General features: G+C 38.3%; 1 protein-coding gene across 1 annotated transcript in view; it reads right to left on the reverse strand.

Moving 5' to 3' along the window:
- LOC107748486 (beta-1,4-N-acetylgalactosaminyltransferase 3-like) overlaps positions 1 to 13,937 on the reverse strand; it is a 53,230-nt gene that overhangs the window by 12,863 nt on the left and 26,430 nt on the right. Inside the window, exon 2 of the mRNA XM_016563275.1 lies at positions 687 to 772. Coding sequence (XP_016418761.1) covers positions 687 to 772 — 86 coding nt within the window. The remainder of the gene's footprint in view (positions 1 to 686; positions 773 to 13,937) is intronic.

Here is a 13,937-nt window from a genome sequence, read left to right on the forward strand (position 1 = left end):
GAGAGAGAGAGAGCGAGAGAGAGAGCGAGAGAGAGAGAGCGAGAGAAAGCGCGAGAGAGAGAGAGCGAGAGAGCGAGAGAGAGAGAGCGCGAGAGAGTGAGAGAGAGAGAGAAAGAGAGAGAGGGGGGGTCACATCACAAACACATACCAGCTTCATCACTGTGTCTGTCACCCCTTTAATGAAATGAACAACAATTCTTTTTGTGATTCCTTACATTTCATGAAATTTATGTTTAAAAATAAAATATATTAAAATAAAATAAATAACAAGTTGTCGTATTTCAGCATTTCAGTTCAGTTACATTATTTTAATATATTATTAATAGAATATTAATTTTATTCTTAATTTTTTCCCCTTTAAATTTCTTTAAAGAAATCTTTACATTTCTTCTTTAAATCTTCTTTAAATTTATTTTTCTTGAAGAAAGGTCTTTTGTGGATCAAAACTTTAACCACTTTATTATTACAAAAAATATTAAGAATTCTCTCTTTTTCTCTCACAATGCACTTAATGAAAGAAATCTTATACACACCTTATATGTTTTGATTGGCTGTTGGTCATCAGCAATATTTTTCTTAGGACAGTCACAGGAAGAAAAAAAGCATTAAAATCAGGGGAATGAGAGAGAAATTGTCTTGTTTCTTGTAAAAATTTTCATACATGAATGACAAGTCAACAATCTTACCTGGATCTCCTGTGCATCAGGAGGTTCATCGTCTAGAGGTGATTCTGTCTTCTTGATATCTTTGTTGATGTTTGTTTTTGCAGGCCCTTGAGGAAGAAAAAATATACAAAGTCAAAATTTGCAAATGCATCTGCATTTGAATGGCTTACATACTGGAATCACACATTCACTGGTGGCATTGTATATCGTATGATGCATTATCATCCTGTACAAAGCCATCTTTACAGTATATTTGTTTTATAAATTCAGAAGTAAACAATCACTATTCTTAACAGGAGCACCTTCCCCTTTTTTCCATACATACTGCTATAAACCACTACAAGTTGAAAGTCAAATGTTCTATGGGTGGCGCCAAAACGCGAGTACAGAAGTACAGAAGAAAATACCTCTCAAAATAATTTATTTCATTATAAGTAAATATTTATTAATCAATTATTTATTATTAAATTATTATCATTAATAATACATTAACCAAGAGTAATATTTTTTTTTCTTACCAAAACTCTAACTTTAATACTATCTGAATGTTAATTTTACAATTATATATATATAAGTGCTACGTAAAAGTGTGCATTCTACAAGAGCAACAGAAAAACCTTCAGCAAAACATCTGAATTGGGATAACTGACACAAACAAACAAAGAAACAAACAAAGAAACAAACAAATCCTAACTTAAAAAAAATCCTAATAACTCATAACCTTCCCCTGTAATCTTGATTTGTTTCAATGGGAGTAAAAGTTATAGCACTTGTAGTGTCACAGTGGATATTTTACACAGGGTCTCTGAAAACTGAGCAAAGACAACTAAAATAGGGCATATAGTTAAATGAAGGGTGGAGTGGCAGAAAATGGCAAAGCTTATGAAACATTACACCTTATAGAGTCTCATTCAGTTAATAAATGTATACTGTAGATCTTGCATTTTATGAATGGCTAATTTTAACAAATCAATCCTATTCCTCAGTTTTGTGCTTGCAAACTGTTTCTAAATTATCTGGCATCTTGAACTGGATCTTGGGACTTGATCTCCATTACATAAGAAAATGACTGAATATCAGAGAATATCAGACAATTAAAGTTTGAAGAAAGACTAAAAAAGCATAAATCATCAGCCAAAAATTTAAGAACCTAATCCAGCCATTATAAATAAAGGTAACTTACCAGCAGGCAAAATGTTTTTTTGTGCTCCCAAAGATATGAAAACATAAATCATAATACATATAACGAGTAGAAAAAATAAATACAACATCACCTTGCGGTGGTGAAAATTTCTCACAGTAAACATTCTGCTAGACTATGAGCCCGGTATGATGTCTAGGATGTATTAAGCTACGATTTAGACACCATTGTCTCACACAAAAACCGGCTGAACAAGATAGGAGTAGGTTTGTGTGGCGAGGGTTAGTTAAATGTCCTTTTGGCACTAGTCCAGAATCTCTCTCTCTACGTTTTGCACTAGATCTAAATCTGACTGGGTAGATCTTACACTCGTAAGAAAAATGGTTCTAAACAGTACCAGAAAAGGGTTCTTCAGCTTGTAACAATAACAGATCCCTTTTTGGTGCTAAATAGAACCCTTTTTATAGGGTTCCATAAAGAACCATGCTTTGAAAGTACTATATAGGACCTTAAAGGTGCTATAAATAACCTTTTTAATGATAGTTTATTTTCATTAATATTAGTATATTTTTATCATTAATATTAGTTTTTTTAATATTATTTGAATAAAGTATTTATTACTATTGCTTTTTTACCCCTCTATCTGCCTGGTCTTATAATATCTTATAGCGTCTATCAAGGTTTTCATAAAAACAACAACAACAACAACAACAACATCATGTTGTGTCAATTAGGTTGTGACGAGTGGGGGCGGGGCCGAGAGCCGTGGGAACGGAGCAAGGCCGGTGGAGTAATTGATAATGAGCGACACCTGCACCACTTACCGGTCTCGAGTCCCACGGAGGAGCTCCGGAAGGATAAAAGGAGGAGCTACGACAGTGAAAGAGGAGGGAGGACCAGGCCTGGATTTTATTTTGTGTTATGGTTCTGTTTATGCACGACAGTCGTCCGCGAGGGGCTGTTGCGCTATTTTGTGTTTATTTTATTATTAAAGTTTTCTTTGAACGTTCGCCGGTTCCCGCCTCCTTCTTCCCGCCTCCTTCTTTCCGATCTACAAACTGTGTTACATTGGTGCCGAAACCCGGGAGGAAGGAGGGACACGCTGCCAGAGATCCCTCGCCGCTGTGGTGAGTCCGCGGTGCCATCGAGCATGGCGGAGCAGTCTGCCGCCATGGAGGCTCGGGGCGGGGGGCTGGAGTGAGTTGCCGGGGGGGCGGACGAACTCGCTGCCGGCCGCCTGGGATGTGGAGGGACGGCTGCCGTCCGTGAGGGAGCGAAGGAGTCGCCGCCGTTCGCCTGAGGCCGGAGCCTGCTGCCATCCGCCATGATGGGGAGGAGCAGGGAACGGGGGACTCCTGCCGGCTGCCCGAACACGGAGGAGCCGTCGTCGTCCACTGGGCGGCGGAGGAGTGTCGTGCCGTCCACCGAGGGCTGTCCAGATCGGGCAGCAGGAACAAGCGGAGAGACCGCCGGTGGCTGCCCGAGGCGGTGGTGCTGGAACGATGGGAGACGAGGTGGGACGGAGAGCTCGCTGCCGCACTCCTGGGTCGAGGAGGGCTGGCTGCCATCCAAGAGGGAGCGGAGGAGTCGGCCCCGTTCGCCAGGAGGCCGGAGCCTGCTGCCGTCCGCCATGATTGGGGAGGAGTAGGGAACGGGGGACTCGCTGCCGGCTGCCCTCAACAGGAGGAGCCATTGGCGTCCGCCAGGAGGCGGAGGAGTGGTGGGCCGTCCACCAAAGATGTCCAGTACCATCGCATGGCACCGCGAGTGAGAGCCTCTCAGCCGGTTGAGGACCAAACGGCAGTGTGTCCGGGAACCGGACCGATCATTTTTCCTCCTCTCCTCATCCTTCCGTCTCCTTTTCTCTCGCCTCGTCTGTCTGTCCTTACCCCCAGGTACGCCGCGACCGCCGTGATCGGCTCCCCCAGAGGGGGGGGGAGTAGAGCGCAGTCTCGGGAGTACCCCCTGGCCTGCGAGGGGCGATGGAGTATGTGACGAGTGGGGGCGGGGCCGAGAGCCGTGGGAACGGAGCGAGGCCGGTGGAGTAATTGATAATGAGCGACACCTGCACCACTCACCGGTCTCCGGAAGGATAAAAGGAGGAGCTACGACGAGAGAGGACCAGGTCTGGGTTTTATTTTGTGTTTTGGTTCTGTTTGTGCTGTTCTGTTTGTTTTGTAAAGTATGGAGTGCCACAAGAATCTGTCCTAGGTCCTCTGCTATTTTAAATATACATGTTACCCCTTGGTAATATTATTAGAAAATACGGGATTAGTTTCCATTGTTATGCTGATGATACTGAACTATATATTTCAACAAGACCAGATGAAATTTCTAAATGATCTAAGCTAACCGAGTGTGCTAAAAATGTAAAAGACTGGATGACCAATAATTTTCTCCTATTAAATTTGGATAAGACAGATATTACTTATTGGACCAAAAAACAATACACAGAATCTCATAGATTACAATTTGCATCTAGACGGATGTACTGCTACTTCCTCTACAGTCAAAAACTTGGGTGTTATATTAGACAGCAACTTTTGAAAATCATATTTCTCATCTTACAAAAACAGCATTCTTCCATCTTAGAAACATTGCCAAGCTACGGAACATGTTACCTGTTTCTGATGCAGAAAAGCTAGTTCATAGTACTGCTAGGTGGTTGTCCTGCATCTTCAATAAACAAGCTACAGGTAGTCCAAAATGCAGCTGCTAGAGTCCTTACTATAGGTCAAGAAAATATGATCATATTACCCCAATTTTACATTCTCTGCACTGGCTACCTATTAAGTTCCGTATCAGTTCCAAAATATTACTATTTACTTTTAAGGCCCTAAATGGTTTAGCTCCTCTGTACCTAACTAGTCTTCTATCACGCTACAATCCATCCCGCTCCCTTAAGGTCGCACAACTCTGGACCCTTGGTAGTTCCTAGGACAGCAAAGTCCACTAAGGAGTTGCTGGAAGAGTGGATTCTTGACAGGTCATCTGCCTTTGCATTCTTGGAACCTGGATGATAGGAGATTTGGACGTCAAATTGAGTAAAGAAAAGTGCCCAACGGGCCTGGTGAGGATTGAGACATTTAGCTTCAACCAAGAAACTCAACTCCTCCAGGGCAAGCTTGATGGCAAGTAGTTCTTGATTCCCGATGTCATAGTTTCTATCCGCCAGGCTTAACTTTCGGGAGAAGGCGGAGCATGGATGGAATCTTGGGGCTGTCCCCTGAGGAGACCAGGACAGAGACTTGGGCTTACTATGGAGTAGGGAGGTTAGTGGACTGGTGATGGATGATTTGTAGCACTTTCTTTTGTAGAGAAGTAATTTTTGATTGTGATTGCTCTTAGTCGATTGTAGATGTCTTAAATTCTCATGTTGGTTATCTTGGGCTGGATAAGTGGCAGACGCTGAACGAGCAGCATAGCATACTGCACGTGAGCATTGACGATCTACGGTAGGTCGCTTTATTTTGTAAAACGATTAACAGTATAACTTTGTACACACTAAGCTGACACCCTTTTATACAAGGGTGTTAAAAGAGTCCTCTCTTCTCTAGGAAGTAATATGGTGATGATTGTAGCCCTTTAATGTTGTGTGATCAGCTAAAGTTTCAAAGTTATTTATTAAAATTTTTATTGTGAGGCTAGGATACCTAGCATTTTAATACTGTTGTCTATAATACATTTATAGAAAGTGGTTTCTATTTGAAATTGTAATGTTTGTTTTTCTTTTTATATTTGTGTAATTAAATTAGTTGTCCAGATTGAGAATGTGGGACTGCATAACATGGGTTAACAAATTGTGTTTTGTTGTTTAATGTTGTTTTCTCTTTTTAGAGTTGCTTTGGTCCAGCTCAATTGATCACTGTTTTCCCTTCTTGAAATTGTATTTTTTGTTTTTGTGAATTGTATATTTTGTTTCCTTTTACTTTTGTCGTTGGCCCATGACTATTGTTTATTGTTTGTTCTGTTTATTTTACATGCCAACTAGGCCATTACTGGCAGTTTTACTCATTGTAACTATATAGGGGTGAAGTATGTTCACCATCACTTACATGTGTGCTGTGGTTTTGTATTACATGCTTTGAGGCGCTATGTATGAAAATTGAAGTTTGTTTTTTGGGGGGTTTATTGTATTAATCTAATTTTTTTGTGTTAATTTCGTTTTTATTTTCTTTGAGAGTGATATATTATCCTCTGCAGTTATTTGTGTTTCCATCTTGCATGAGTAAATTGAGCCAGCTTTGAAGCGAAACTATTTGATTACTTGGTTAATAAAATTGAAACTGTGTTTATAGTAATTTTGCCTTAAGGATATTCATTTATTTGAATAGCCATGTGGGAAAACCCTTTACATGGCCTGGGATATCCCTCCCAAATAAAATCGGAGTGGCGTAGTCAAGAATAGTGAATAAGAGTACTTACTCTCTGTCTCACCACATTTACTTAAAAGAAACACCATGCTACCTGATGACTGGAGAGCTGAGGGCTCTGAATTTACAAACAGAGCATGTCCAGCACAACAAATATCAGATTTATATAAATATGGTGTTAATTTGTCTTGTAATCAGTATTATTTTTAAGCTTTATTTATGAGTGTCAGAACAATATTACAAAAATGGAGAATAAGGGAAAAAAGTAACATAAAATGACATAAAAAACACAACATAACAACAACAACACATGAGGTGGCCTAACAAGTAATGAAAATGTGCAGTCTACATGACAGAGCAACAGTTTAATTCAGTATGCTAAATTAAATGCTGAGAATCAGTCTAGGTCAGACAGTAAGACATGTTCTCTGACAAATTTGAAGAGCCTCTTAGAGAATGTTCATTTTTTTTCTAGCCCTCTGGTATTTTTCGGTCATTTTAGACTGAAAAAAAAAATGTTTTGAAAAGTTCAAAATCGCTACTTCGTTGGAATGGTACGAAACTCGCTGACTTTTATGGCATTCACTATGTGACCACACACACACACACACAAAAAATTATATATATATATTCCTGATTCGAAAAAGCTAAATGGTTGTAAAAAAAAAAATAGTCACACTTGTGTTTTTCGAAATGACCGCCATTGGAAATGAATGGGAAATATGAAAAAATACGAAAATACAAAGAATTTCTTGTGTGTACAATCGACAAATCATTCACAATGCAGAAAAAAGTGCACAGCAATGAAGGGGTGACACTCTAAAATATAAATTTTTAAATATAATCTACCCCCCCCATGTTTTTGCAAATATGTTAAATAAAATCAATAATTTAGCCACAATGGAGTAAAAACACAGACACCAAGGAAGGGGTGATACTCTAAAACTTCAAGAGTACAAAACAGGCACACACACACACACACACGCACGCACGCACGCATGCACGCACACACACACACACACACACACACACTATTATACACACACACAAATGAACTGGTGTGGCTGCTACAATATGGCAAAATTGAGCCAGAAGACTCAAATAAGGGGTTGAAATCAGATTGATTAATCTCTGATAAAGCATTCCTGTTCATATTTGTTGAACTTTAATGTTATGTGTAATAAAAAGTCTTCTATCACGCTACAATTCATCCCGCTCCCTTAAGGTCGCACAACTCTGGACTCTTGGTAGTTCCTAGGACAGCAAAGTCCACTAAAGGAGGTAGAGCTTTTTCACATTTGGCTCCCAAACTCTGGAATAGCCTTCCTGATAATGTTCGGGGATAAGACACACTCTCTCTGTTTAAATCTAGATTAAAGACATATCTCTTTAGCCAAGCATTCACATAATGTATCTCATAACCTTGTACTTCAGTTACATCTGATCAAATGCACATTAACATTTTTTGCTTGGGTTGAACATATCATTTTTTGCTTAGTTGGAACAGCAGCTACGCTAACTTTTTCTCTATTTCCTTCTATGTTTCTGTAACTAGGAATTACACAAGCTTCAGTCTGGATCCAGCCCTTACAAAGACCTGAGATGACCAAACACCTGAGAAGAGGTGATGCCAACCCCTCAGAAGACCTCAGATGATGCCACCCCTCAAACAACATACAAAATGACCAAATTTAGCTAATTTTGCTATAGGTTTGATCGCAACATGCAATCATTGCTGTTAATAGTGTTCACCGTCTGTTTGATTACGTCATTAACTAATTGCTTGATTTTTACCGTACATTTCTGATATATATGCACATCAACTTGAGATAGTCACTGATAAGCTATTACTAAATATAATGTAGAAACTTAAATTTTCTGTAAAGCTGCTTTGCAACGATTTGGGTCGTGAAAAGCGCTATACAAATAAACTTGAATTGGATTGAATTTATTTGTTTTCAGGTTTGACTGTAGTCAAATTAATACAAAAACTGACATTTCAAACCAACATTTCAAACAAATAAAAATCTAAACCTTTACAAAAAGTTGTCTTTGAGAATGTCCAAATATAAATCCAAATCCACAACTTAAAAAAAAGTATTTATGTCTAAAAACAACTAGAGAATTTATAAGTCTTTTATATAGAGCTCTATAGGAATCTAGTGGCTAAACCACACAATTTCAGATGTTTTTTTATATTTTTACTCCCACCAGATGGAACTAATCTGCCTGAAAAAAAAAAGGATTTTAAAGGCATTGTCTTTTGAAATACTGCCATAATTGAAAAGTAATAGAAAAATATTTAAAAAATACATTTTTCTATTATTTTCAATGGGAAAAATTTATCATAATTATTGCAGAAATATATAAAAGTACCATGAAATTCTCTCCATGAAATATTATTGAACAAAAAATATATTACATTGATTTCACTGAAAATAAAAAAGTTACATTTCAGGTGTCCGGTCACTTTTGACCGCGAACAACACAAGTGGGACTCCCAAATGAACAATACCAGAGGGCTAGCTTTAAAAAAAGAGGACTTCTCAAATTCATTGTTCAGAGGTTAGGAAGTCTCGGATCCTTCCTCTTCAACAATATCAACCGTCTGGCTAAGGGCATAATGAAAGCTACACAATCAGATTGCAGTTTTGTGAGGTTATATGATTCAGGAGTGATTCCAAAGTTTGCTAACAGAGGACAAGGTGAAATTAGCCTGCCTAAGAAACCAAAAATAGTCTCAAAAATAGTGGTCCAGAATCTCCTAAGCTTATTACAGGACCAAAACATATGTCCATTGGAGGCTGGGGTAAATCTGCACCGATCACAGGCATGATCTATATGATGTGTTGTAATACGTTAAACTATGTACTGTTCTTTTGATGTCATTATGAGTTGGCAATATTATTTATTTTTCTAACACTGCAAAATATTGTTATTTTTTATCAGTGTTTTACAGAATGAGAAGTGTGTTTATTAAATTAGTTATTGTTGTTGATGTACCTGCGTGATGACATCATCGCACTCCGCGGTTGTGGGTGCGCAGGTGATGCGCTTCATTCATCGTAAAGATACTGTTAAAGAAGCCATCGCTGCAGCGTCCTTCTCTAACGTCATTATACTTCTTTGCAGGTAGTTACAAAACAAAATGTGCAAAATACACTTCTGTTTTGGGTATGAACATTGTTTAATGCGATATTAAGCAAGTTGAGTATGTTAAAAGTGATTCTTTTCTACTTTATTTATCATGTGTTATAAGTCCAGTTTGTCGAGCACATGGTTAGCATCAGATGCTCAGTGATTAGCACGACACCACTACGATGCATGGTGCATGTTTCATATTGTTATTTTGGTTGTTGATGGTAAATATTAACGTGAATATTATACCTTCTTTGGGTACTATTTCAGATATTACGTGTATACTTTGGAAATTTTTCTCTTTTTACAAAGAGTATAAGACTTAAGTGTCATCGTACCAATTGTAACGGCCACATGATTTTTTTTTTTAGACTGGAGCGTATGGACTGCATAGAGCGTTAGTTAAACTAGTTGTTGATTGCACTAGTTCATCATCTACGGTGTGACTGAAAGTGTTTGTAAATGCCCATGTGAATGACCAGTTGGTGCTAAGAACAAGAATTATACATGCTTTACTGTAATAGGTTTTATAAAGTCATTCATAGTAAAGATACTGTTAAAGAAGCCATCGCTGCAGCGTCCTTCTCTAACATCATACTTTTTTGCAGAGGTACTACATACACGGTTTACAATTTTGCACTGCAGTAGCCCATGTCTTGCACAGATTGATGTATTCTGTGTAGTACAGATTCCCAGTCCTCATCAGAAATGACCATACCCAGATCTTCTTCCCACAAAACGTTTATATGAACAAGATATGAATGAAATGGGGTCAGAATTTTACAGTAAAGTGTTGATATAATGCCTTTCCATCTTAAGGGATCCTCCAATATATGATCAAAAGGAGAGCAAGGAGGCAAAACAGGGAACTGTGGGAACATTTTACATACAAAATCACAAATCTGGAGGTAGTGAAAAAAGTATTCTTAGGAATGATAAACTGCTTGCATATCTGCTGAAATGAGCAGAAAGTCCCTTCACAATATAGTTTGTTAAAACATCTGATGCCTTTGGCCTGCCAAGATGTGAGAGACATCCATTATTGAGGGCTTAAAGATATGATACATAGGGGATTTAGGGGACATAGTCTGCCATCCAAAATGACGTCTCATCTGTTTCCCAATTTTAAGTCTAGATCTTAAAAGTAGGTTTTTAGTAAATAGTAAAAGAAAGAGGGGCATAAACCAAAGCTGCTAGGGAAGAAGGAAAGCATGAGACAGACTCAATGATTACCCATGACAAAGCATCAGCCCCAGGATCTTCATAGAGCTAGTGCAATATGGGACGAATATTTGAGGCCCAGTAGTAACACTGGGCAGAGACATACCACCCACAGGCACAGGACATTGTAAAATACTTTTACTCAATCTGGCAGATTTACCACTCCATATAAATGAGGAGATAGCACTGTCTAGTCTACGAAAAAATTAGTTGGGAATCAACAATGGGATGCATTGAAACAGATAGGTAAACTTAGGTAGTACATTCATTTGAACTGAGCTGATAACTTATAATGGGAGTGTGGCCCAACGCTTTAAATCCTATTCAACTTGCTCCAGTAAATGAAGAAAGTTTTCACTGAAAAGTTTAGAAAAGTTATTGGTCACACGTACACCAAGGTATGTACAGTAAATGCATAGGAAACTTTAAATGGGAAGGAACTAAAAGAAGACTTCTGGGCAGCATCATTGATAGGGAATGTTTAACTTTTCTGTAAATTCAATTTATAGCCAGAAAGCCATCCAAACATATCAAAAATTTTGAGAGCATGGGGCAAGGATTCAGATGGGTTAGAGACATATAAAATCAAATCATCTGCGTACAAGGAAACGTTATGTTCTCAACCTCCTTTAATTATCCCAGCTATTCCAGCTTAATGGAATTACAATAGCAAACAATAACATCGAGAGAGGGCATCCCTGTCTTGTACCACGATAAATATGGAAATATGGAAAAGAAACATTGTTAATTTGGACAGAGGCAAGTGGGGCATTGTATAATAATGTAACCCAATATATAAAACACACTCCAAAACCAAACATATCAAGAGTGCAGAATAAGTAGTCCCACTTCACTCTGTTAAAAGCCTTTTCTGCATAGAGCGAGACCAGAACCTCAGGCATCGATGAAGATGAGGGGTGGTAGAGGATTTTAAATAAATGCCTGATATTAAAGAATGAAAATCTGTTTTTAATAAAACCAGTTTGGTTTGTGGAAATAATACTAGGAAGAACTGCTTCTTATCGTAATGCAAGAAATTTGTCTAAAATTTTTAAATCAACATTTAAGAGAGAAATTAGGCTATATGAATTACACATTGGGGGATCTTTGTCCTTGTTCAGAATTAAAGAAATTGAAGCTTGTCGCAAGGTCTGAGGAAGGCGGGTTCATTATACATATTTAGCAGAAGAGGAGTTAACTGTCTTGAAAATTTCTTTAAAAATTAAACTGAAAAGCCATCTGGGCCAGGGCTTTTACCACCTAGAAGAGTTATAATAGCATTGTGAACCTCATCATGCAAAATAGGGCTAACCAGAAATTGTACAGCATCAGTACTGATACAGGGTAGAGAGAAATCTTTGAAAAAGAATTTGAAAATCCTCATAATTGGAGGTTTGTTCAGAATAATAGAGTGACTGGTAAAATTCCATAAATGAATTAGCAATGTCAGAATAATCGGTCAATAGGGCATTATGTACTTTAATAGCTGGGATAATATAGGAAGTGGATGATTGTCTAAGTTGATGAGCTAAGAGCTTGCTTGCTTTCTCTTCATACTCATAGTAAGTGTGTCTAGCTGGTAACTGAGGAGAGAGTGTCGATGTCAGATTCTAAAAGAAGATATTCTTTAAGCACATCGGGTGAAGGATTATCTACATACTGACTTTCTAAATGAGAAATGCGATCTGTGAGACCTGCCATAGCTCGTTTGTTCTTTTCAAAGGATGTATAAGATATCATTTGTCCTATATTTGTGATATAGGCCTTAAGAATTTCCCATAGGGTACTATATGTTATATCTGGGTGTAATGTGGTGTTTTGTTTCATGTTCATGTTTTCCATGTTTTCTTTTATTTTGTAATTGTTTCATGGTCCCTGTTTGTGTCATGCTTCCCTTGCCCTCATGTATTCATGCCATTGGTTCCCCTGTTCATTTGTGTCATGTTCTGATTGGTTTAGCATACGTACTAATAAAGAAGTCTATCTGGGAAGATATATTCTGGACAAAGTCCTCACTGGTTAGCAGGTGAACATTCAGCCTCCAAAGTGGGCAATGTACACTGAACAAAATTATAAACGCAACACTTTTGTTTTTGCATTCATGTATAGTGCTATACAAGAGGCAAAAGCGGGTTATTAAGTAAAAAGCAATCGATGTGGGAAAAAGAGTGATGAGCATGGGAGAAAAAAGAATAACCATGTACAGATGGATTCAGATACCGCCAAACATCTGTTACGGCATAATCATTTAGAAAGGAATGTATTTTTTTCGCTGACTTCGAAAGGGATGTTCCTCTCTGATAAACTCTGTCAAGGTGGGGATTTAGACAGAGGTTGAAGTTCCCGCCAATAATTAGAAAGCTAGAATGTAGATTTGGTAAAGCAGAGAAAAACTTAATGGAAAAAATTGTTGTCATTAAAATTAGGTGCATATTTAGGCCTATTAGCCAATACCACAGGGGTATTAAACAATAACCCAGACACTATGATATTCCATTATGGTCAGCCAGCACATCTGTGATTGTGAGACCCATTTTCTATGTAATTTAGTGTGATCAGATTCATTGAGATGGGTCTTCTGCAAAAAGACAACTTTAGCATGTACAGCATGGCCAAAAGTTTTGGCAGTGACATAAGTTTTGTGTTTTGCAAAGTATGTTGCTTCAGTATTTGTAGATTATTTTTCCACATGTTTCTATGGTACACTGAAAATCAATGATAAGCATATCATAAGTTTTAAAGGCTTTTATTGGCCAAAAATCATAATGAGTCAATATTTACAGTGTTGACTCTTGTTCTTCATAACCTCTGCAATTCGCTCTGGCATGCTGGCTATTAGCTTCTGGGCCAAATCCTGACTGATGGCGATCCATTCTTGCCTTATTAGTTCTCGGAGTTGATCATGATTTGTTGGCTTCTGCTTGTCCACTCGCCTTTTGAGGACTGACCACAGGTTCTACCAGAAAGACTCAGGAGGTGAAAATAAACCTCAAAAGCATTTAATTTACAAAACCAATACAAAGAACATAAATATTTTGGCGTAGGCCCCATCCGTAGCTTGAATCTGAAGTTGCAGATTCCAGCTATATTAGCTTCTGGGCCAAATCCTGACTGATGGCGATCCATTCTTGCCAATTGTGAGTTGATCACAATTTGTGGGCTTCTGCTTGTCCACTCGTCTTTTGAGGACTTGCTTCCATTTCTCTATGGGATTGAGATCTGGGGAGTTGCCTGGCCACGGATCAAAAATTTCAATTAATGATCTTCGAGCCACTTCTTTATCACTCTTGCTTTGTGACATGGTGCTCCATCATGCTGGAAAATGCACGGATCATCACCAAATTGCTCATGGATCGTTGGAAGAAGTCGCTCTTGCAGGACGTTTTGATACCATTCTTT

Source organism: Sinocyclocheilus rhinocerous, unplaced genomic scaffold (assembly GCF_001515625.1).
Source record: "Sinocyclocheilus rhinocerous isolate Xijiao unplaced genomic scaffold, SAMN03320098_v1.1 scaffold78, whole genome shotgun sequence".
NCBI classification, from domain to species: Eukaryota; Metazoa; Chordata; class Actinopteri; order Cypriniformes; family Cyprinidae; genus Sinocyclocheilus; species Sinocyclocheilus rhinocerous.